This window comes from Mandrillus leucophaeus, unplaced genomic scaffold, assembly GCF_000951045.1.
Source record: "Mandrillus leucophaeus isolate KB7577 unplaced genomic scaffold, Mleu.le_1.0 Scaffold252, whole genome shotgun sequence".
NCBI classification, from domain to species: domain Eukaryota; kingdom Metazoa; phylum Chordata; class Mammalia; order Primates; family Cercopithecidae; genus Mandrillus; species Mandrillus leucophaeus.
Window position 1 is genome coordinate 3062157 of NW_012102610.1, and position 23529 is coordinate 3085685.

The 23529-nt window shown below is 48.2% G+C and overlaps 1 protein-coding gene across 2 annotated transcripts in view; it reads left to right on the plus strand.

The window, feature by feature from the left end:
• FGD5 (FYVE, RhoGEF and PH domain containing 5) overlaps positions 1–23529 on the plus strand; it is a 114472-nt gene that overhangs the window by 69676 nt on the left and 21267 nt on the right. For both annotated transcript variants that reach the window (XM_011983638.1, XM_011983639.1), the window contains exons 5-11: positions 8578–8738; positions 9006–9162; positions 9805–9892; positions 11426–11476; positions 12018–12076; positions 18385–18456; positions 21496–21564. In XM_011983638.1, coding sequence (XP_011839028.1) covers positions 8578–8738; positions 9006–9162; positions 9805–9892; positions 11426–11476; positions 12018–12076; positions 18385–18456; positions 21496–21564 — 657 coding nt within the window. The remainder of the gene's footprint in view (positions 1–8577; positions 8739–9005; positions 9163–9804; positions 9893–11425; positions 11477–12017; positions 12077–18384; positions 18457–21495; positions 21565–23529) is intronic.

Sequence of the window (23529 nt, forward strand, 5' to 3'; positions counted from 1 at the left end):
GCTTGTTCTTGAATGGAATGGAATCATAAATTATGTACTGTTACGTGTCTGGCTGCTTCAGCTCCACAGTCTGTGAGACTGAGCCAGCTGTTGACGGGTGTCAGTGTTCTTGGGTAGGGACAGCCCACAGTTGGGTTGTTTGTGCTCCTGTGCATGAACATGTGGGTGGCTTCAGTCTGGGCTATTAGAAAGCTGCTGTGAACGTCACCATAAACACCTGATGTCATTTCTCCTTGGTATTTACCCAGGAGAGGAATTGCAGGGTCACAGGGTAAGCATCGACATAGCTTTACTAGAAACTGCCAGATAGGTTAACAAAGAGGTTAAAACAATGTATATTCCCCCCCAGTGTATGAGACCAGCATTTATTCCATGCTCTTGCCAACATGTTGGTATCGTTGGCCTCTGTACTTGTGGCCATTCTGGCGATTGTGTAGTGGTGTCTCCCTGTGGCTTAATTTGCATTTCCCTGTTGATTAATGAAATTGAATCCTTCGTTCTGTTTATTAGCCATTTGGGAAGGCTTTTGAATGTTTCTTTTGCTTTTTTAAAAAAATTGAGATATCTTTTTTGTATTGCTCTTAGGAGCTCTTTAAGTATTCTGGACACAAGTCTACCTTCAGATCTGGGGATTGTGCATATTCTCTCAATCTGTGACTTTCTTACCCAGTTTTTTTAAACAGCTTTATTGAGATACAAGTCTCATACTGTGCATTTCAGCTCTCTGAAGTGTAAAATTTCATGGTTTTCAGTATATTCTCAGCATTACGCGATCATTGCACACGCGGCTACACACTCTGCCCAAACCATGCTCCACCCCTCAGCTCCTCATCCGCCTCAGGGCCTTTGCACCTGCCATCCCTTCTGCCTGGGATGCTCGCCTCTTGTCTCAGCATAGTCACTGCCTCCTTGGAAGTCTTTCCTATGGCCAAGCCAGGTCTCCCTTCTCTGGTTTGCTGGATCCTTTGCTTTTCCCCATCACAACACTTAGACCCCTGTACTGAAATAGTCTTTTTACTCATGGCTTTGGAACAATTACCCAGGTTGCAAACTCTCTGAGAGCAGAAGTGCATCTCTCCATGCTCCCACTGTCTCCTCAGGGCTTGCAAAGCCCTGTACAATTAACAAAGCAGGTACTCCAAATACTTGCTGAATGAATAAAGGAATGAGGACTGGGTGGCTTCTCCGCCCTTCCTCCCACTCAGATGGCTGCCAGGACCCCCAGGTGTGATTATGGGCCCGAGTTGATGAGACAGCAGAACCCTTTCAGGGAGTGATGGATGGTGAGGCTGGCACTTAGCACATCCAGCCGGTGCATGAGTTTTAAGAACGGATGTTTGTGGCAATTCTGATTATGCTCTAGTTTTTGAAATGAGTCATGTTGGTGATGGCCATCCTGCCCATTGGGACTGAGTCGATTCAGTGAGAATTAATTACAGATGAGAAACCAGCTTGGAGAGCAATTAATATTTAAGCTCCCTGGAGAGTGATGCAAATACAGCCAGTCTTGTCTTTGCCTGTTCTTCCTTTTCTTTCTCCGCACTGTACAACTGACAAAGCAGTTGTAGTCATCAGGAAGAGCCTCTCTGCAGCCTCCTGCTATACTTTGTGGTACTGTTATCCCCATTTTACAGGTGAGGAAACCGAGGCTCAGACAGGTGACAGCTTGCCTAGTCGTCCAATACCCTGTGGAGTATCTGGGCTTGATCCCAGCCCAGAACAAATAAGAGTGGGTTGAAAGCCCTGTCAGACAATGCCCACACAAGAGGGGTCATTGCCCTCATCAGGATACAGGGCTGTTTTTCTTTCCTCTCCTGGGATGCCAGGGCTGAGAAGAGCCTGCAGGGCTGGAGGTTGGATCCTAAATATGAAGACTCACAGGGAAAGAGTTGGGAGTCCTCCTGCCTCAGGTCAGCAGGGAAACCTCCACCCCAGGCTCAGAATGACCCCAGTACCCCAGAGCCAGCTGTGGCAGAAGTCAGAATTACCCACCACTTCCATTCAGCCGCCCTCTGCACCTGCTGCCCTACTCACAACCCTCGCCTCTTGTGCCCTCTAAAACATGCTTTCAGGAAAGGCTCTGATAGCTCCTATATGAGGACATTCAGTTTCTCTTTACAGGTTAGCCATGTGGCCTCTTCATAGGAACACACATACCTTCATCACAGAGAGTCCATTTGTTAGTTCAAGACTCAGCCCCGTGAGGGTTTCTGACCTTCATGTTGGGGCTAGAAGTTTCCCAAGACCTTGAATTGTGCTGGACTGGGGCAGGAACCAGCTCATCCTTGCTCCTTGGGACTGCGAGTCAGGGAGGGCCACCCTCCCTGTGCCCTCCCCATAGTTCTGGGCAGAGCAGGCCATCAGCAGGAGGTCAGCACAGGATAGGATGAGGTGTTCAGGAAGCACAGACCTTTTTAAACCCCACATCTGCTCTCCTTGTCTGATGGCGCAAGCATACGCCTATGGGCAGATGTTGGAGGCACAGTGCGAGGGGGTCTCTCAGTCTCTACATCTCACCATGGAGCCCTCCTTCCTTCTCCCTTCCTGCCCCCTCCCTCCTTCCTTCCTTCTCTTCCTCCCATTCTCCCCTTCTCTCTCTCTCTTTCTCTCTCTCTCTCTTTTTCCCTCCCTCTCTGTCATGCCTGTTCACTGGCTCTGCTTCCTTGTTTTTCTTTCTCTCTCTCTCTCTCCCTGTTTCCCTCTCTGTCCTATGCCACCTCCCTGTCCTTTTTTCTACTCCTCACTGTTCCCCTGCAGGGAGGGGTAGAAAAGCCTCTGGCCTTCACTTGGGGAGAGAAGGCCAGAAAGGCTTCCTGGAGGAAGGGCTGTCCATCCTCTCTCTCAGGCACTTCCCACTTTTAGATCCTTATATCCAAAAGACCTTTATTTTATTTTTTTGAGACAGGGTCTAGCTCCATCACCCAGGCTGGAGTGCAGTGGCACCATCACAACTCACTGCAGTCTCAACCTCCCAGATTCAAGTGTCGCTCCCACCTCAGCATCCCAGGTAGCTGGAACCATAGGCATGCACCACCATGTCTGGAGAATTTTTAAATTTTTTGCAGAGTCTTGTCATGTTGCCCAGGCTGGTCTCCATCCAACTCTTAGGCTCAAGCGATCCTCCTCGGCCTTTGAAGGTGCTGGGATTACAGATGTGAACCACTGCATCTGGCCTAAAGAAGACCTTTCCAGCAGTAGAAACTGTCCAGCAGGCCGGGTGCGGTGGCTCACGCCTGTAATCCCAACACTTTGGGAGGCCAAGGCAGGCAGATCACCTGAGGTCAGGAGTTTGAGACCAGCCTGGCCAACATGGTGAATCCCTGTCTCTACTAAAAATACAAAAATTTAGCCTGGTGTGACAGCAGGCACCTGTCATCTCAGGTATTCAGAAGGCTGAGGCAAGAGAATCACTTGGACCCGGGAGGTGCAGGTTGCAGTGAGCCGAGATCGTGCCAGTGCACTCCAGACTGGGCAACAAGAGTGAAACTCCATTAAAAAGAAAGAAAGAAAGAAAGAAAATAAAGGGAAAAGAAAAGAAAGGAGAAAAGAAAAGAAATGAAACTGTCTATTTGTGGAGTGAGATGTCCTGCCCCATAGTGAGCTCCCATCGGGGAGACAATCCAACAAGGCAGAGGAATCATCTTTCCTGAGTGTGGAAGGTGATTTGAACTTCTCCATTTGGGCAAGAGTGCATGATCTCTGACCCTGGGATTTTCCCAATATGCATTGCCTCACAGCTCAAGGTGGTTTCAGGATTCCCCACCCCCACCCCAGCCATGTATTTAAAACTAGAGCTAGGCCTCATGCAAGAGCAAATGTATTTGAAGATAAAATATTTTTCTTATGAGAAAGAAACCTTATATTCTTTATAAATTTTTATTTAATTTATTTAAAAATGCATAATAGATGTACATAGTTTCAGGGTATGTGATCATTTAATATGTTTATGTAATTTGTAAGGAGCAAATCAGTGTACTCAGAATATGTATCACCTTAAATATTTGTCTTTATGCTGGAAGCAATCAGATTATTCTCTTCTAGTTATTTTACTTACTTATTTATTTATTTATTTGTATATTTTTTAGAGGCAGAGTCTCACTCTGTCACCCAGGTTAGAGTGTAGTGACACAACCATAGCTCACTGCAACCTGGAACTCCTGGGCTCAAGCCATCTTCCTGCTTCAGCAAATACCTGGAACTACAGTGATGTGCCAGCAAGCCCAGCTAACCTTTTAAATTTTTGGTAAAGACGGAGTCTCACTATATTGCCCAGGCTAGTCTTGAACTCCTGACTTCAAGTAGTCCTCCCACCTTGGCTTCCCAAAGTGCTGGGATCATAGGTGTGAGCCACCATGCCTGGCCTCCTCTAGCTATTTCAAAATGTACAATCCGTTATTGTAACTATAGTCACCATACTGATTTATCTAATACTGGGTCTTATTTCTTTTTCTTTCTTTTCTTCTTCTTCTTCTTCTTCTTCTTCTTCTTCTTCTTCTTCTTTTTTTTTTTTTTGAGACAGAGTCTTGCTCTTTCGCCCAGGCTGGAGTGCAGTGGTGGTACAATCTCAGCTCACTGCAACCTCCGCCTCCCAGGTTCAAGCGATTCTCCTGCCTCAGCCTCTTGAGTAGCTGGGATTACAGGCACCAGCCATCACACCTGGCTAATTTTGTATTTTTAGTAGAGACAGGGTTTCACCATGTTGGCCTGGTTGGTCTCGAACTCCTGACCTCAGGTGATCTACCTGCCTCTGCCTCCGAAAGTGCTGGGATTACAGGTGTGAACCACCGTGCCCAGCCTTATTTCTTTTATCAGAATGTATATCTTTACCCATTAGTCATCCTGTCTTCATTGCCACCCTCTTCCCACCTTAGTAATCACCAGCCTACTTTCTATCTTCATGAGATCCACTTTTTTAGCTACCACATGTGAATGAGAACATACGATATCTGTCTTTCTTTGCTTGGTTTATTTCACTTACATAATGACCTTCAGTTCCATTCGTGTTGCTGCAAATGACAGGATTTCATCCTTTTTCATGGCTGAATTCTATTCCATTGTGTATATATGCCACATTTTCTTTATCCATTCATCTGTTGAGGTGTACTTAGGTTGAATTCATATTTCAGTTATTGTGAATAGTGCTGCGAAAAACAAGTGGGTGCAGCTATCTTTTTGATATATTTGGTTTTCTTTCTTTTAAATATCTACTCAGTAGTGGAATTGCTGGAACATTGGTACTTCTTTTTTTTTTTAATCTTTTTTTGAGACAGGGTCTCACTCTGTCACCCAGGCTAGAGTACGGTGACATAATCTTGGCTCACTGCAGGATTGACTTCATGGGCTCAAGCAATCCTCCTGCCTCAGCTTCCTAAGTAGCTGAGACCCCAGACACAGGTTCAGCTGATTTTTTCTTTTTTTAAGAGATGTGATCTTGCTATGTTGCCCACGCTGGTCTTGAACTTCTGGCCTCAAGTGATCCTTCTAGTACTATTTTTAGTGTTTTAGGGACCTTCATACAGTTCTCCATAGTGGCTGTACTATTTCACATTCTCGCTAACAAGGGTTCCCCTTTCTCTGCATCCTTGCCAACATCTGTTATTGCCTGTCTTTTTGATAAAGGCCATTTTAACAGGGGTGAGATGATTCCTTGTTGTAGTTTTGATTTGCATTTCTCTGATGATTGTGATGCTGAGGCTTTTTTCATCTACCTATTGACCATTTGTATGTCTTTTTTAGAGAAATATCTGTTTAGATCTTTTGCTCATTTTTAAATCGGATTTTTTTGGGCTTTTTTGCTATTTGAATTGTGTGAGCGCCTTCTGTGTTTTGGTTGTTAATCCTTTGTCAGATGAATAGGTTGTACGTATTTTCTCTCATTCTGTGGGTTGTCCCTTTGCTTTGTTGATTGTTTCCTTTGCTGTGCAGAAACTTTAGAGTGATGTAATCCCATTTGTCTCTTTTCGCTTTGGTTGCCTGTGCTTTTGAGGTCTTGTGCAGAAAATCTTCACCAATGTTCTAGGGTATTTCCCCAATGTTTTCTTCTAGTTGATTCATAGTTGGAGGTCTTAGATTTAAGTCTTTAATCCATTTTGATTTGGCTTTTGTGTATAGTGATAGATAGAGGTCTAGTTTCATTCTTCTGCATATAGTTATTCAATTTTCCCAGCACCATTTATGGAAGAGACTGTCCTTTCCCCAGTGTATGTTCTCGGTACCCTTGTCAAAGATGAGTTGACTGTGATTGTGTGGATTTGTATCTGGGTTCACAGACAACAAGATCTGGTTTTGGGGTTTTTGTTTTGGTTTGTTTTTTGAGACAGGGTGTTGCTCTGTCACCCAGGCTGGAGTGCAGTGGTCCAATCAGAGTTTACTCTAGGCTTGACCTCCTGAGCTCAGGTGATCCTCCCAGCCTTCCAAGAAGCTGGGACCACAGGCATCTGCCACCCCATCCAGCAAATTTTTGTATTTTTTGTAAAGATGGGGTTTTGCCATGCTGCCCAGGCTGATCTCAAACTCCTAGGTGCAAGTGATCCCCCAGCCTTGGCCCTAAGTGCCGATATTAAAGTGCTGATATGAAAGCTGACAAGATCTTATACTCAGAAAAAAGTAAAGACTCCACCAAGAAACTAATAGAACTGATAAATAAATTCAGCAAAGTTGCAGAATACAAAGTCAGCATACAAAAAATCAGTATCATTTCCATATACCCAAAGTGAACGATCTGAAAAAGAAATCAAGAAAGCAATCCCATTTATCGTAGCTACAAAGGATATAAAATACCTACGAATCAATTTAACCAAAGAAATGAAAGATCTATACAAGGAAAACCACAAAACACTGATGAAAGAAACTGAAGAGGACACAGACAAAAATGAGAAGATGGTCCATGCTCATGGATTAGAAGAACTAATATTGCTAAAATGACAATACTACCCAAGGCAATTTATAGATCCAATACAATCCCTATCAAAATACCAATGACATTCTTCACAAAAGTAGAAAAAGTCCTAAGATTTATATGGAACCACAAAAGACCCCCAACAGCCAAAGCAATCCCAAACAAAAAGAACAAAGCTGGAAGCATCACACTCCCTGACTTCAAAATTTACTACGAAGTTTTAGTCACCAAATCAGCATAGTACTTGCGTTAAAAACAGGATACATGGAACAGACTAGAGAACTCAGATACAACTTTTTTGTTTGTTTGTTTTTTGTTTTTTGTTTGTTTGTTTTTTGAGACGGAGTTTTGCTCCTGTTGCCCAGGCTGGAGTCCAATGGCGCAATCTCGGCTCACCGCACCCTCCGCCTCCTGGGTTCAAGCGATTCTCGTGCCTCAGCCTCCCGAGTAGCTGGGATTACAGGCATGCACCACCAGATGGCCCAGCTAATTTTTGTATTTTTAGTAGAGACAGGGTTTCTCCATGTTGTTGGTCAGGCTGGTCTCGAACTCCTGACCTCAGGTGATCTGCCCGCCTCAGCCTCCCAAAGTACTGGGATTATAAGCGTGAGCCACCGCGCCCAGCTCCCAGATATACTTTTTATATTTATTAAATTGAGTTTAGTTTTAGAATTACATTAATCATGACAGATTTTAGAAAATAGAGACAAGAAGATAAACAGTCATTCCTAATTCTGTACTCCTGACAGCCACTGTTTGCATGTCATCCTGTTTTCTTTTAGTTTTCTCCTCTACTCACTTTTTACACAGTTATATCAGGGTGTGGAAACAGCTCTGCACTCCTTATTGATTGCTGAACACTATGATGTGAATATTTCTACATAGCCACCACCTTTATCATTTTTAGTCACCGCTTAATACACCATAGGGTGGATGCCTATAATTTCCTTAGACTTCTTTTTGAAACAGCATAGCACATGAACCTCTTCAAAGATGGATAATGAGAAAGCAAAACCTGCTTCTTTTTTTTTTTTTTTTTTTTTTTGGGGAGGAGTCTCACTCTGTTGCCCAGGCTGGAATATAGTGGCATGCTCTCGGCTCACTGCAAGCTCCGCTTCCTAGGTTCACGCCATTCTTCTGCCTCAGCCTCCCGAGTAGCTGGGACTACAGGCACCCGCCACCATGCCCGGCTAATTTTTTTTGTATTTTTAGTAGAGATGGGGTTTCACCGTGTTAGCCAGGGTGGTCTCGATCTCCTGACCTCGTGATCCACCCGCCTCGGCCTCCCAAAGTGCTGGGATTACAGGCATGAGCCACCGTGCCCGGCCAGCCTTCTGCTTCTTTAGAGAAGGAGTTACCCAATCTTTCACCCATCTTGTAAAAGAAGTGTTCACCAAGTGGTCACAAGGAGAGGAAAGCGAGTGTGTGTTGAGCCCTGCTCTGTGCCAGGCGTTGGGTTGGGTGCTCTTTGGGTGTCAGCTCAGGTAACCCTATGGTCGCCAGGTGCATGTGGTCATCTCTGCTTTGTAGGTGAGACTGTTGGGTCTGGAGACACTGGCTTAAGTTCTCACTGCTGTCTTCACGTAGGCCAGGGCTCCAAAGCCCCAGGGGAAATCTGCCAAGGAGGACTTGTGTTCAGTCCTATCAACCTGTGGGTAACAGGCCTTTTGGCGTTTCAGGATTTCCATGGAGCTGTCATGAGGGCCTTGGATGACATGGACCATGAAGGCAGAGACACATTGGCCCGGGAGGAGCTGAGGCAGTGCCTGAGCGAACTCCCAGCCATCCACGACCTTCACCAAGGCATCCTGGAGGAGCTGGAGGAAAGGCTGTCAAATTGGTGAGCAGTCCCTGGACCCCCAGGCTCCACTTTTGTTGCATTGAGGGAATGGAGACGGATAAAACACCACCATATGAAGTGGTATCTCCATTTGATGGATGGGAAAGCCGAACTCAGAAGTATTAAGTCATTTGCTCAAAGTAAAACAACTGTGCAAGGGTTGAGCTGGGATCTGCACGCAGGGATATGACTCCAGGCCCCCGCTTCTAACCCCGCATTGGTTACAAGGCTGAGTTCTCACTGTCCCATCCCCATCCCTGGCTGCAGGGAGAGCCAGCAGAAGGTAGCTGACATCTTCCTGGCCCGGGAGCAGGGGTTTGATCACCACGCCACTCACATCCTGCAGTTCGACAGGTACCTGGGTCTGCTCAGTGAGAATTGCCTCCATTCTCCCCGGCTGGCAGCTGCTGTCCGTGAATTTGAGGTGGGTTCCCTGGTCCTCTGAGACCCTGCTGTAAGGATGCAGGGGTTGAGGTGGGCGAAGGGCTTAATGCAAATCAGTGGGACATCTTGGTAGGTCTGGGGATGGGGAGCAGACAGGGAAGACCTGGTCAGAGGGATGAGAGGATGACCCATCAGGAAGGAGAACCCAGAATCCAGAACATCCGCTGTTGGGCAGCAGATGACAGTGCAGTGAGCACCACCCACAGTAAGGGTCTCGGGTAGTTTTCTTGTCTCAGTTGAAAAGCACCAACCAAGCCAGAGCCCCAGCCATGGAGTGTTCAAGGAAATTCCCAACACTAGCCACGAACTGGGGATCCAGTTTTCCTGGGCAGAAATATGGGGAGCTTTCCTCCATTGCTAACATTAAGAGTAGAGCAGGGACTAGGAGAGGCTTGATACTGAGTGTAGCACCAACTGGGAGCATGATGGAGTGAGCAGTTACAGCAGGCCGGGCTAATCCAGGAGGGCTTCCCGCAGGAGGAGAACCTGGTTTTGGAGATGAGGGAGAAGTTCAGCTGGCTCGGGAAGAGGTGTGGATGGGACAGTGTATGTGGGCTGCTGTGAGCGTGTGTGCTCAGGAGGGGTTTCTGATAAGGTTTTTCCTCCCCTGTCTTGAGAGCAGCAGAGTGTACAAGGAGGCAGCCAGACTGTGAAGCATCGGCTGCTGCGGGTGGTTCAGCGCCTCTTCCAGTACCAAGTGCTCCTCACAGGTAGGCCCCACAGGAGGTCAATGGGGATTGAGGTGGCGGGGCAGGGAAGGCCCCTGAGGAGGGGTGGAGGGGACTGTGGCGACCTCACCTCTGACCATGGCAGGCAGGTGTTGGGGAAGGGTGGCGTCTGCCATCACCTTTCCCTCTAGTTGAGCTTTGAGCCCCCTGAACCACCTCCTGCCACCTTAGAAAGCTCCCTCCAGTGGCCACCCCCCTCGTAAAACACAAAAACCCAATGACACCCCTCCCCAGCTTGCACTTCCTCCCTGCCTCAGCTGGCCATCTCCTCATTTCACTGAAGCCATGCCTGTCAGCAGAGTCCTCCTTGTGGCCACATTAGTGGACATTATCAGCCTTGGACTTGCTGGATCCATGACCACTGCCTGCTTCTCGAGTCCTTTCTTTCCAGGGTTTCTGTGGTATACTGTCTCCCACTTGCCTCCCATCTCTCTGTCCCTTCTCTGTCTGTGCTGGTGGCCTTCCAGCCTCCACTGCCCCGTAAACATCAGAGCTTCTCAGGGCTCAGTCCTGGGTCCCCTTCCCTTCCCTCTCTATGCCTTTTCCCGTATCTCTGCCCGCTGGAAACACCCATTCCTCTGTTCTGAGCTCCAGACCCATTTATTCAGCTGCCTCCCAAATGGACAGAGATCCCTGCCCTGGGAAACTGATGTCCTAATGAGAGAGATAGACAGTACATATGTAGTCATGGCTGTGTAATTCCAGGTAGAAACTGGCACTCCTCAAAAATACATTAGGGCCAGGGACTAGAGAATTCATTCATCTAATCCAAGAACTATTTATTGAGCACCTCCTATGCACCATTTCCTACACTGGATGCTGGAGATGCAGCAGTAAATCGAACAGCAAACTCAGTGACACTGTGGAGCTTACACCCTAGACAAGCAAATAAGAAAGACAAAAGATAAGGTATGTTAGGAACTCTTAAGAAGAATAAAGCAAGTTAAGGAGACAGAGGGAACAGGGCAGCTGTGTTAGACTCAGCGATCAGGGAAGACCTCTCTGAGGAGGCGGCATTGAACAGAGATCTCAGTAAAGTGAGGACATGAGCCATATGAAGATCTGAAGAGAGTGCCAGACAGAGGAAACAGCAAGTACAAAAGGCCCTGGGGTAGGAACAAGCTTGGCGTGTTCAAGAAAGCCATCATGGCCAGAATAGAACGAGCGGATGGACAAGCGGTCACTGGGGAGAGGCTGGAGGATGTAGAGCTTCTTGAAGATGGATTCAGCTTGTTGTGTCTGTCTCCAAGGCATGGCCCAGTGCCAGGCAGGTGCTCAGTGGGTATCTGTTGGAGAAGTGAGGGACAAGCAGCTGTGGCAGCAATGCTGCCGGTGGTGCTGGGGGCCTGGTTTCATGCTAGCGTGGTTATCGTGATGGGGCCAGCAGGGGAGAGGGGGTAGATGCCTCACTCTTCTCGAACTTCCAACTCTGGCAAGAGAGGGGGTGGCCACAGCTGTGGGCAGAGGGTGCTCACCTCGCCAGTGGCTGACTCCTGGCTCTTGTCCTGCCAACAGACTATTTAAACAACCTTTGCCCGGACTCCGCCGAGTACGACAACACACAGGGTGAGTCCAGCATGAACGCGGAGGGAGGTACTCGAGCCTGCTCTGCCTCCTTGCCCCAAATCCTGGACCCTGCCCCAATTCCAAGGCCCAGGACATAGTCCCCTCCCCACCAGCTGGCGGGTTCTGTATATGACACGTCTGGGACTTCTGTGAGAGCCCCCAGCTCTTCTGAGATGAGTCCCCCGTCACCTCAGCTGTGGGGACATCTTAGGATGAGAGGACATCCCGTTAGAGGGGATGGGGGGTCACCGGAATTTGGTGATTAGGGGGTGGTGCTGAGTCTGAAAAGCTCACTACAGTCTCCCTGTTTCCTCCCAATTCGATGTGGCTGTCCCTGTGTATCACCTGCCAGGGTGGTCCCTATTATATTCAGTTTATAGCCAGGGAAACTGAGACATGCATGACAGTGGTCAAATCACTGTCAAGGTCACTTCGGCAGTAGTGGCCAAGCTGGGCTTGAGGCCTGTGACCTGACACTGCAGTGGAGAAAATTGATGCCCCTCATGCAATGGCCCAACTCCTGCTCTGTGTCCCTCCCCAGGTGCACTGAGCCTCATCTCCAAAGTCACAGACCGTGCCAACGACAGCATGGAGCAAGGGGTGAGTGCAGCCCGGTGGCCCCCTTCCTCAGACACAAGTTCCAGGCACCTCCCCACCAGCTCTGGCCAGCCTTCCGATGCCCACTCCTACGGGCTGCAGGCAACCATCTCTCTTGTGGGACTCTGCAGAGAGCTGTGGGTTCTGGCTCTGACACTTGATGTGTGACCTCAGGCACTGCGTGCCCCTCTCTGCACCTCCGGTTCACTGTTCAAACAATGAGAATGGCTGCAGACTTGTGGAGACCTGATAAGCAATGCCCCGATTGTGGTCTGAGGCCACCCACATCAGCTCCTGGGGTGCTTGTAAACTCCTAGTTCCTGGGCATACCTTAGATCCTCCCAGTCAGAGCTTCTGCGTGTAGGACCTAGAGAGCTGCATTTTTAACAAGCACCCTGGGTAAATGTTAGGACCACAAAAGTTTGAGAATCACTAGTCCACTAGAATACGTGGCTCTAAGCACAGATGTGATTCTGACTGTGTGTGACTCTCTGTTAGACACTGGGTTTCTGCCAAAGAGGGCAGAGTTGATCCTGCATCCCAGCTTCATTTACGTGGTCACCAGGGTTACTTGCATCCACATGCTCACTGTCCTGCTAAGCTGCAGGCTTGCCAGCGCTCTGTGTTGAGAATGGTTCCAAGCCTGAGTCCTAGGTCACTGGAAAAGAGTTCAGTGACCAGGTAGTCACATCTTCTGCAGGCACAGAAGGGAAATGATGGCGATGTGTGCCGAGGAGGTGCTATGCTTTGCTGTGACAGAGACACAGGGCATGCGTACAGTGAGTCATCCACAGGCAGAAGAGGAGGGGAAATTGCATTTATTGGACACCTGCTATGTGTCAGACCTTGTGCTGTGTTGGGGACTGGAGATACAAGCCCTGGAGGAAACCTCCGCTTAGTGCAGTAATAAATATGTGGATACAAATGACCATGATAAATGTCATGGGAGAATGCCACAGGGTTCAGAGAAGGGAGGCGGCCCTTCCAGCCGAGGTTGCCAGAAGAGATGATATGGGCCAGGTGTGGTGGCTCACGCCTGTAATTCCAGCACTTTGGGAGGCCGAGGCAGGTGGATCACTTGAGGTCAGGAGTTCAAGACCAGCCTGGTCAACATGATGAAACCCTGTCTCTATTTAAAATACAAAACTTAGCCAGGTGTGGTGGCATGCACCTTTAGTCCCAGCTGTTGGGGAGGCTGAGGCTAGAGAATCGCTTGAACCCAGGAGGCGGAGTTTGCAGTGACCTGAGACCATGGCACTGCACTCTAGCCTGGGCGACGGAGTGAGACTCCATCTAAAAAACAAAAAGATGCTCTGGAGGTGTCCCCGTAGGGAGGATTTGCACACATGCCAGGAAGGCAGAGGGAGAAAAGGGGTGCCAGGAATTGCGGCTGGCCTGGGCAAAGAGATGGAGGTGGGACGGTGCATGCTGGAGTTCAGAGAGCCGCCTGCCATGGCTAGGAGATGGGGACAGGATGGCAAGGTAGCACCAGAGTCCAGGGAGAGAGGTCGGGCTGGCTGGTGAGGGGTGGACTGAGAGTGGAGGCTGAACCAGCTAGGTGTGAATACATAGGCCAGTTTCCGGGCCGTTTTCTGCCTGGGTCAGACATGCCCTTTTAGTCTGGTGCTCTCTTCTCTCACTCTGCTCTGAACTGACCTCCCTGCCCCTCCTCATTTTGGCCTCCTGTACATACAGTGAGAGTCCCTCAACATAGCCAAAAAGTAGAGTTGCTATGGGGTCCAGCACCCTGTCGAGGAATAGCAGCAGATGGGCTTCGTTCTCCACATTTCCCTTTAGCCGGGGCTGCCTCTGCTTCCAGAGAGAAAAACTAGGTCAGCCTGGGATATGTCTTCCCTCCCACGGGGAGCTCGCACGTGCAGCCCCACCCGGAGGAGGAACCAGAGCAGCCCATGGCCAGACGCCCTTCTGGCTTTCTCTGAGGCTGAAGTTGGACGCCGTGCTGGGAAGCAGGGGCCAGCTGTGGACAGCTGCATCAGGTCTGCTCTGGACCACAGGCCCCTAGCCCATGCCTGCTTGAATGCAGGGGGAACTCTGCCTGGGACATTTACTCTTTTGCACTTTGGTGGTTTTAAGCATATTCACATTGTCATGCAGCTGTCACCCCATTCATCTCCAGAACTTCTCCTCTTCCCAGACTGAAACTCTCTCCCCGTTAAACTCTAACTCCTCATTCCAGTCCCTGCCCCAGTCCCTGGTAACCACCATTCTGCTTTCTGAAAAGACTTTATTTTTTAAAACAATGTTAAATTTACCGAAAAGATTGAGAAGATAGTACCGAGAGTCCCCATGTGTCCCCCACACAGTGTTCTCTGTTATGAACATCTTATATTAGTATGCTACATCTGTTACATTAATGTACAAATATTGATACAGGATTATTAACTTAAGACCCTAGTTCATTCAGATTTCCTTAGTTTTGCCAGGTGTCTTGTTCTAGGGTCCCATCCAGGATCCCACATGCTGTTTAGTGGCTCTGTTTCTTTAGCCCCCGCTTTACTGCAGTAGTTTCTCATTTTCCTTGCTTTCGATGAGCTTGACAGTTTTCAGGAGTACTGGTCGGGTACATGGCAGGATGCCCTTCTGGTGGAAATGTCTGGTGTTTTTCTCATGATTAGACTGGGTGTATGGTTATTTGGGAAGAGGCTTACAGAGCAAGGTACTTTTCATCCCATCATATGAAGGGCACATACTAGCAACAGGATTTACCACTATCGATGTTGACCTTGTTCACCTGGCTAAAGTCACCTGGTGGCAGGTTTCTCCACTGTGGAGCTGCTCTCTCTCACCCCTGCCTTTTCTATGCCCTTTGGAAGAAAGTCAGTTTGTGCAGCCCATTCTTAGGAGCAGGGGGTTATGCTCCCTCCCCTTGAGGGCACCATATCTACCTAGGTTATGTGGAATTCTTCTGCCTGGGAGATTTGTCTCTTCTCCCTCATTGGCTAGTGTATCTAGTCATTATATATAAAGAAGTCATTTATATCAGTATATATATATGTGTGTGTGTGTATATATATATATACTGATTATGGACTGTTATAATCCAACACTTCCGTATTTATTTTATTTCTTAAATTGTTTCAGCTTTGGCTGTTGGGTGTGTTTTCAGTTGGTTTCTGTGTCCTTTTCACATGGTGTCATCGATATACATTTCAGGGGGGGTGTGTGTGTGTGTGTGTGTGTCTGCGTTTTGAGGACTTCCTTGCTTTCTGGCAGTGCAAGGTGCCCCAGGATCCCGCACCTTGTGTATTTCCTGCCCCAGTCTTAGAATCAATCATTTCTCCATGGAGCCCTGGTTGCATTAATTGGATAATAATATTAGAAGCCAAGATACAGGCATTAGGTGCACTCACTGGTAATGTGGTATCATTTCTTTTACACCTCCTTAGCTGACAGCAAAGAAATATATGTGTATACCAGCCTTTGCATATGCCCATATCTGTAGATATTTCTGTACATAACCATCTGTATCTGAATATTAAACTAACCTTGAGTTTTATTTTATTTTTTGTAGAGATTGAGGTGCCACTATTTTGCCCAGGCTGGTGTCAAGCAGTCCTCTTGCCTCAGCCTTCCAAAGTGCTGGGATTATAGGCATGAGCCACCATGACTGGCCTTTATTTATTTTTACTTTATTGTATTTTATGTATTTGTTTTTTATCGTGAGTTTTTACCAATGTTTCCCATTCTAATCATGACCATGCTAGCCTCCTCCCTTGCCTATCTGTAAATTCTCACTCCAACCGTGAGAAGCCTCATTCCTACCACCCATTAATTTAATTGTTCAGTTTACCTTAATTTGTGAAAGATATTTATCCTGAGTGTAGAAACCTGGATGGACAGTTTTTCTTTGCTGCCACTCCACTGTCTTCTGGCATACATCGTTTCTGGTGGCAAGTCTGCTGTGATACTCACGAGTGTCTGTCTGTGTAATGTGTCCCTTTTCTCTGGCTGCCTTTAAGGTCTTCTCTTGTGATTTGAGTTTGGGAAGTTTGGCTGTGATGTGTCTGTGTGTGTTTTGTAGGGAATGGGGTGCTCTTTATCCAGTTGTGATTCTTGAGCTTCTTGGATCTGTGGTTTGTTGTCATTCATTAATTTTGGGAAATCCTCTTGGATGCTGTGTTCTTTTTCTCCACTCTATGTGTTTCAGTGTGGATCATCTCCGCTGATCTGTCTTCAAGCTCGTGGAGTCTTTCCTCAACTGTGTTCTGTTTGCTGCTAAACCCGTCAAAGGAATTCTTTGTTTCTCATCCTGATTTTTTACTTTTAAAATTTCCATTGGACTCTCATGTATGGTTTCCATCTCTGCCAGAATCCTCCATCTGCTCACAGCTGCTGTTCACCTTTCCCGCCAGGTCCTGTTACCCACCAGTCAGAGCTGCTTTAGGGTCTGATGGCTCGGACAGCTGTGTTCTTTCTTCACTCTGGTTTGGTGCAATGCTTTCTCCTCTTGAAAATGAGTTGGGGTTGGGGAGTTTTTTGCTTGCTTTTTTGTGTTCCTCATAACTTGTTATTGAAGGCCAGGCATTATGAGTAGAAGCACTGTAGAGACTGAGGTAAACCGTATTTACCCCTCAAGGTGGGCAAGCCTCTTTTTGGTCATGGCTGTTCACGGTAGGATACAGGGCAGTCGGGTCAGTCTAGTCAGCACCTGATCGGGGTTTGGGTTTTGCTGCCATGTCATCAACCTTCAGTGACTGCCAGGCTTCATGTTCCTCCAGTGGGGGCTGCTGTGACCTGTGGGGTAGGCCAGAAAGCTTTTCTTTCATTCCTGCTCCATATTCAGCTTTTAGCCCTCCCTGCACCACACGAAGGCCCTCTCCCCATGCTCTTGCCCTTCTCAGAGGCAGGCTACTGCCCCATGTTACTTAGTGCTGGGCTTATGGTGGACACATGCCTCCATCTGTAGCAGGGCCTGTGAACCAGGCTCTCACAGCATTCCTGCCCCTCCCCTCCATGGCAGATGAGCTCTGTGGCTCTGTGGCTGGCCTTAGACAGGTTTCTGGCCATCCTCCAGCAAGGTATTGGTGCATAATACTGGATCCAAGGGGTTACCACCCCCCTCCTATGGTGCAGCTTTTGCTCTCTTTCCCTGGAGCAGCAGATCTTTTCCTGGACTCTGGGGGTGGGGGGTCTCCTGGCCTCCCACCGGAACTGAAGCCTTGCATGAGAGAAGGCCTGAGGAAGTGGGCAGGGCTTTGCATGTGGCCCCGCCTTGCCCTGGTCTTTCTTGTGGGCACGTGGCAGAGACTCGTGGATGAGAGCTTGCGATTGAGGACAGGTTCCCTCGGGTCTGCAGCTCCCCATTACTCTAAACTAGCACCAGCCCATACTTGTCCTTTAAGAATTCATTAACATTTTCGCTGCTTTCTTCTTACCTTCCTTTACACCAGCCACCTCTGCCTCCTGTGTGTCGCCAGAGGTGTGGCAGTTCCTGTATCTCAATCCTCCATGGACAGGCTTGCCGGGCGGAACCTAGTTCACTTGGTTGCCTTGTGACCCCAGCTCTCCCACAGGCCGAAGCAAAGTTATGATTTTGAAGGTTATCTGGCGTTTTCACGCTACAGTGAGAGCAGTGTTCTCTTGTACTTCCTGTATCATAAGTCGAAATGGAACCACAATTACTCATTTTTTACTGCATAGGATTTTATGCCCAAAACCGTAGATAATGGAAAGGACTTTTCAGGGCAAATTGTCTACCCACAATGCTCACCTTACAACTTTAGAACCTGCCCTGTGTAAGGTTCAAGGGGCACCTGCCCACAGGGTGGGCGCTTGTTGTATCTAGGATTATAGGGTGCTGTGCAGAATATACAGGGGGCCTGTCATTTTACATTTTGTGGCTAACCCAGTGAGATACTGACAGGGCACACTTATTTTTCTAACCATGAGGCTCCACAGAGTGTGGACCCAGTTTCCTCCACAGGTTTTATGGGCTACCAGCCAGAAGGGCATGAGGCCAGCCTTGGGTCCGGTGAAGTCCCCATGCTCCAGGCCTCGTGAGGGACATAGGCTTAGAGAGCGTAGGAGCAGTTTTCCAGAGAAACACAGGGATGCTGGACTGCACAGCGAGGCCAGGCAGCTGGTTCCACAGCACACAGAGCCATGGTGGTGGCTCCCTGCAGACCCAGGCTCGGGTCCCAGTCCTGCCTCATACAGGAGGTTGGATTTGGGGCAGGCCTTTCCGGGCTTCATTTTTGTCTGAAACAGAAGCAATGCCATGGCTTACAGAGGAGATAAGACGCCTGGAAGGGGCCCTGACCATCTCCCCCTCACCCCATTCCCACCCACAGGAAAACCTGCAGAAGCTGGTCCACATTGAGCACAGCGTCCGGGGCCAAGGGGATCTCCTCCAGCCAGGAAGGGTGAGTGCCGCCGCCATGGGCAGGGGCAGAGGGTGGCTGGGCGAGGCTCCGATAAGCCCCATTGTTCACTGGGCTGGCCCCAGACAGGCCTGGCTGCAGGTGCTGTCTACCCGTGGAGGGCAGGCAGGCGGGTGGGCGTGGGCTCACTGGATTCTCCTGGCTGGGGCCCTCAGCTACCTTCCCTGGGGTTCTCCACCCCATGTGTTGCCTGCAGAGCAGTTAAAGACTCAGCGCCAGTTTTTTTCGTGTTGCCTGTGGCTCTCCTCACTTCCAAGAAGAGGAAGCACCAAGTATTTTCAGTGCCAAGTTGCTGGGAAAACAGAAAATGATCTCCCAAGAGCAAGCCCCTAGAAAACTTCTTAAAGATAATATTCTTGAAGAGATAAATTCACTCTCTTTAAAGCTTCCAAATGGAAAATGTAAAACTCAGCTTAAAAACAGTAAAAAGTATGTTCATTACTAGTTACGCTCCATAAAGGACAAGAGACAAAGGAATGAAAGTGCATGCTCAGGGGAATTTTCCTCGAGGTTAGCAGATGTCTTATGGGACTGAGACGCTGTCAAGTTACATTTAGTATTTTGGCCAGGATCATGAGTTTGGTAAATTGTTTCTTAAACATCTATTTGTAGCTCCAGAATTAAGGGGACTGTAGCGGCTGTTCCCAGGTCTTCGGCTGTTTTAGACCTTCAGAGGCTCTGTTCTGAACGGACTCCTCATGGGTACAAGCCAAGGAGGGAGTCATGGCTTGGACCACCCAGAATCCTGAAAGAGACAGTCTTGAGCACCATGATCCCAAATGTTGAAATCCCAAAAGATCAAGATCCCAAAAATATAATTCTGGAAAAAATAATTTAGAAAAATATTTAAAAGATATTTATATTTTGAAAAAGGGAATTTATGGGGCCGGGCGTGGTGGCTCACGCCTGTAATCCCAGCACTTTGGGAGGCTGAGGTGGGCGGATCACGAGGTCAGGAGTTCGAGATCGGTCTGGCCAACATAGTGAAACCCCATCTCTACTAAAAATACAAAAAATTAGCCGAGTATGGTGGCCTGTAGTTCCAGCTACTCAGGAGGCTGAGGCAGGAGAATCGCTTAAACCCAGGAGGCAGAGGTTGCAGTGAGCCAAGATCGTGCCATTGCAGTCCAGCCCGGGCATCTCAAAAGAATAAATAAATAAAAAGAAATAATAAATAAAAAGGGAATTTATTTATTTATCTTTTTTTTTTTTTTTTTTGAGACTAAGTTTAGCTCTTGTTGCCCAGGCTGGAGTGCAGTGGCGCGATCTCAGCTCACCGCAACCTCCGCCTCCCAGGTTCAAGCAATTCTTCTGCATTAGCCTCCCGAATAGCTGGGATTACAGGCATGAGCCACTGCCACGCCTGGCTAATTTTGTGTTTTTAGTAGAGACGGGGTTTCTCCTTGTTGGTCAGGCTGGTCTCACGCTCCCGACCTCAGGTGATCTGCTCACCTCGGCCTCCCAAAGTGCTGGGATTACAGGCATGAGTCACCGGGCCCGACGGGAATTTATTTAAGAAACATAAAAACACAACAGAATACTTCATAGGCCACTTTATACAATAAAATAGGCACTAAGAACATACATAATTTTGCAAGCATAAGTGCTGCTGTATGCTAACAATAGTTCCATGGTTGAAACAGTCATAAGCACACAAACCATATTCAGAAAAGAAAGGTCAAATAGGGAAATGTATCAGTGTATGTCACTATGGTTAGTAATTGTATGCACCCAGCCTTATAGCTGTGGTCATCTGAAATACCATAACAAATAACCGAAGGCTTTTGATGAGCTCAGTTAAAAATTGTGATGGGTCACCACAGTATATGCAGCCACCCACAGAGCTAAGATCTCAGGAAATGTTATCTTTCACAAATGCAAATGTACAAAAAGGGTATCTCCATTCATTGAGGAAGTTTGTGTTTTTAAGTACATACACAGTACTTACACACAAATTCAACATTGTGATAATGCACTTTTCTTTCTTTCTTTCTTTCTTTTTTTTTTTTTTTGAGACAGAGTCTTGTTCTGTTGCCCAGGCTGGAGTGCAGTGGCATGATCTAGACTCACTGCAGCCTCTGCCCCCTGGGTTCAAGTGATTCTTCTGCCTCAGCTTCCAGAGTAGCTGGGACTACAGGCACGCACCACCACACCCGCCTTATTTTTGTATTTTTAGTAGAGATGGAGTTTCACCGTATTAGCCAGTCTGGTCTTGAACTCCTGACCTCGTGATCTGCCCGCCTCAGCCTGCCAAAGTGCTGGGATTACAGGCATGAGCCACTGCATCTGGTTGTAATAATGCACTTTTCAGGAAGCCACATTTGAAAAAAATAAAAAAATAAAATGAATTAGAACCCCGTAAAAGTCTATATACAGTTTATACCTCCAGTATTGGAAATGATGCAGAATGTAATACAGAGCATGGTGAATTGCTTTGTCAGGTTTCCAGGTGTTCCTCAATCCAGTCAGGTTGATGCCTAAAAATTAACCATCACAAGTCCACCCCTTGTCAGCTTGGCCCCCCTCACGCATCTCCTTAAATCATACTTAATTTCCAAACAAAGATAATAACAGGGTAATAATTCCACCTAACATAACGCAGCTCTCCTGTGATTGTGATTTTCAGAATTTTGTGAGTGTTTTGTTTTTTTGAGACAGGGTCTTATTAAGTTGCCCAGGCTGGTCTTGGACTCCTGAGATCAAGTGATGCTTTCGAGTAGCTGAGGCTACAGACACACGCCATGGCACCCAGGCTGATTTTTGGAATTTTTGATGTTAAGGATTCTAGACTTTTGAGATTTAGACTTCAGGGATTATGACATTCAGGGTGGTGTCTTTCAGGACTACGATCCCAGCCCTGCTCTAGCATATACAGCACCTCTCTTGTGAGCAGGGATTTATCTGCTAGCTGCTCTCGGGTTCTCTGGGAGGCTTTATGATTTAAGTTTCCACCAGGGGCCTTCCCTACACCCTTGTCAGGGGCATCAGCCTGACAGCCCAGTTCTGCTTCTCTCCCCACAGGAGTTTCTGAAGGAAGGGACGCTGATGAAAGTAACAGGGAAAAACAGACGACCCCGGCACCTATTTCTGGTAAGTGCCTGGTCCCCAACCCCAGCTCAGGAACTGTCAAGTTCTGTGAGGTTTTCTAGGGCCCTTATTCAAGGACAAGTGGAAGAGGGTGAGAGGAGAGTAGAACACAGCAGAAATTTGGGGGTGAGGATCATTCCAGACAGCTGAGAGCTTCACCCTTGGACACCACAGCCTCCTGCTCATTTGTCATTTGAATGATTTGGAGTGGAATGTTGGCAAGATGTAGTTGCCCACATCCCCACCGTAGATATCTGTCAGCCACCTTATCTAACGCTCAGAGAACCAAGGTCCAGAAAGGAAAGTCGCTGTAGCCAGGCCTCCCGGGAGGATGGTGGCAGAAGCCCAGGAAGGAGCCAAGGGTTGTGACCCAAGTCCTGCGCTTTCTCTACTGTGCAGGAGACAGGACGTGATTTAACATTTTTGCTTATGGACAGCTGGAGTCTTGCATACCAGGGAGTGTCCAGGCCTAGGGTGTAGCTGTATCGGCCTTAGTGGCTGTTGAGTGCCCCAGTCCTGAGACCCCCAAGTGGCCATTCCTTTCAAGCTCTCTGCTGGGCACAGTTTTTCTCTTGCTCCTGCACTTCTGCTGTCATTCGTTGTTCCTGTCCGCCATGGCTGCCTCTCCCAGCTTCCTCATACTTCGTTAGAGCACCGTGTGCAGTGGGAGAGACAGGCTGTGGTACGAGTCTACAAACTCTCTGTTCCAGGCGTTGACTGAGCACCTCGTGTGTGCTGGTGCTGGAAACAAAGAAAAATCCCAGGTCTTGCCCTCAGCCATCAGAGTCTAATGGGAGGGAGAAGCAAGCAGACAGCCCATTGTAAATGCAGAGTTATGAGCGTGATATGGAGGGAATCTCGGGTGCAAAGAGGACTAAGGAGGGCCGGAGGTAGAGAGAAGAGGAGCCACAGCCACGACAGCGCTGCCGTGTATGGAATATCTGCTGGGTGCGCACGCTGTGCTCAGTGTTTTATATGTTTCCTGAAGAAAATTCTACCCGAGTTCAGCCCTGGAGGAAGGATGGAAGTTTGGCAGGTGCACCAAGGAAGGGCATTTCAGGAGAGGGAAGGGCCTAAGCAAAGGATAGAGGCATGAGGAGTGTGGTGTCTTGGAGGAGCTCTGTGAGCCTCAAGAAGCCTTTGTCTGCAGCCGGACCCTTCTGCTCCTGAGTGGGGTCTTCCCCATGCCCCAAATAGGCCCTGCCCATAGAGGGGCCACTTGAGGGCTGAATTCCAGAGAGAGCTGGTGGCGCTGGTGGAGAAATCCTGAGCCTGTCTAGGAAGTATGTAGCCTGCAGTGCTGGCAGGGTGTGCTGGGCCCGGATGACTGGTGGCCTCAGGCTCTGCATGAGGCACTAGGTGACTCAAGTCCAGAGTCTCCCTTCCTCCCCTCCCTCCTAAGAGCTGTTTCTTTCCTCCCATGAGAACCCCTCACTCTGGCTAGTCGGTGCTGCAGTGAGTGAGATTTAGCTGCAGGCAAGAGGAGAGTGGATCCCCAGGGGGAATTTTGAGAGGGATCTGAGAGCCAAGCAGCGTGTGGTTTAGATTTGGGTTCTCAGAAGGATTTCAAAGCCCCCGCAGATGCTTGAGTCCTTTCTCTAGGTGTTTTGTTTTGTTTTGTTTTGTTTTTAACCTCTGTTTAAACACCTCTAGTGTTGGGGAACTCACCGCCTGCTGTGACATTCATTCATTCTGCAGCTTATTATCCATCTCCTGTGCGTGCCAGGAACTGTGCTGGTGTGTAGACATGGCCTCTGCCCTGCTGTGCGTCTTGGAGTCCAGTGGTGGAAGACATTTTTTTTCCATGTTAGACAAGTCTCAATTTTAAAAATTCTCGGCTGGGCGCGGTGGCTCATGCCTGTAATCGCAGCACTTTGGGAGGCTGAGGCATGTGGGTCACTAGGTCTGGAGTTCGAGACCAACCTGGCGAACATGGTGAAACCCCATCTCTACTAAAAATACAAAAAA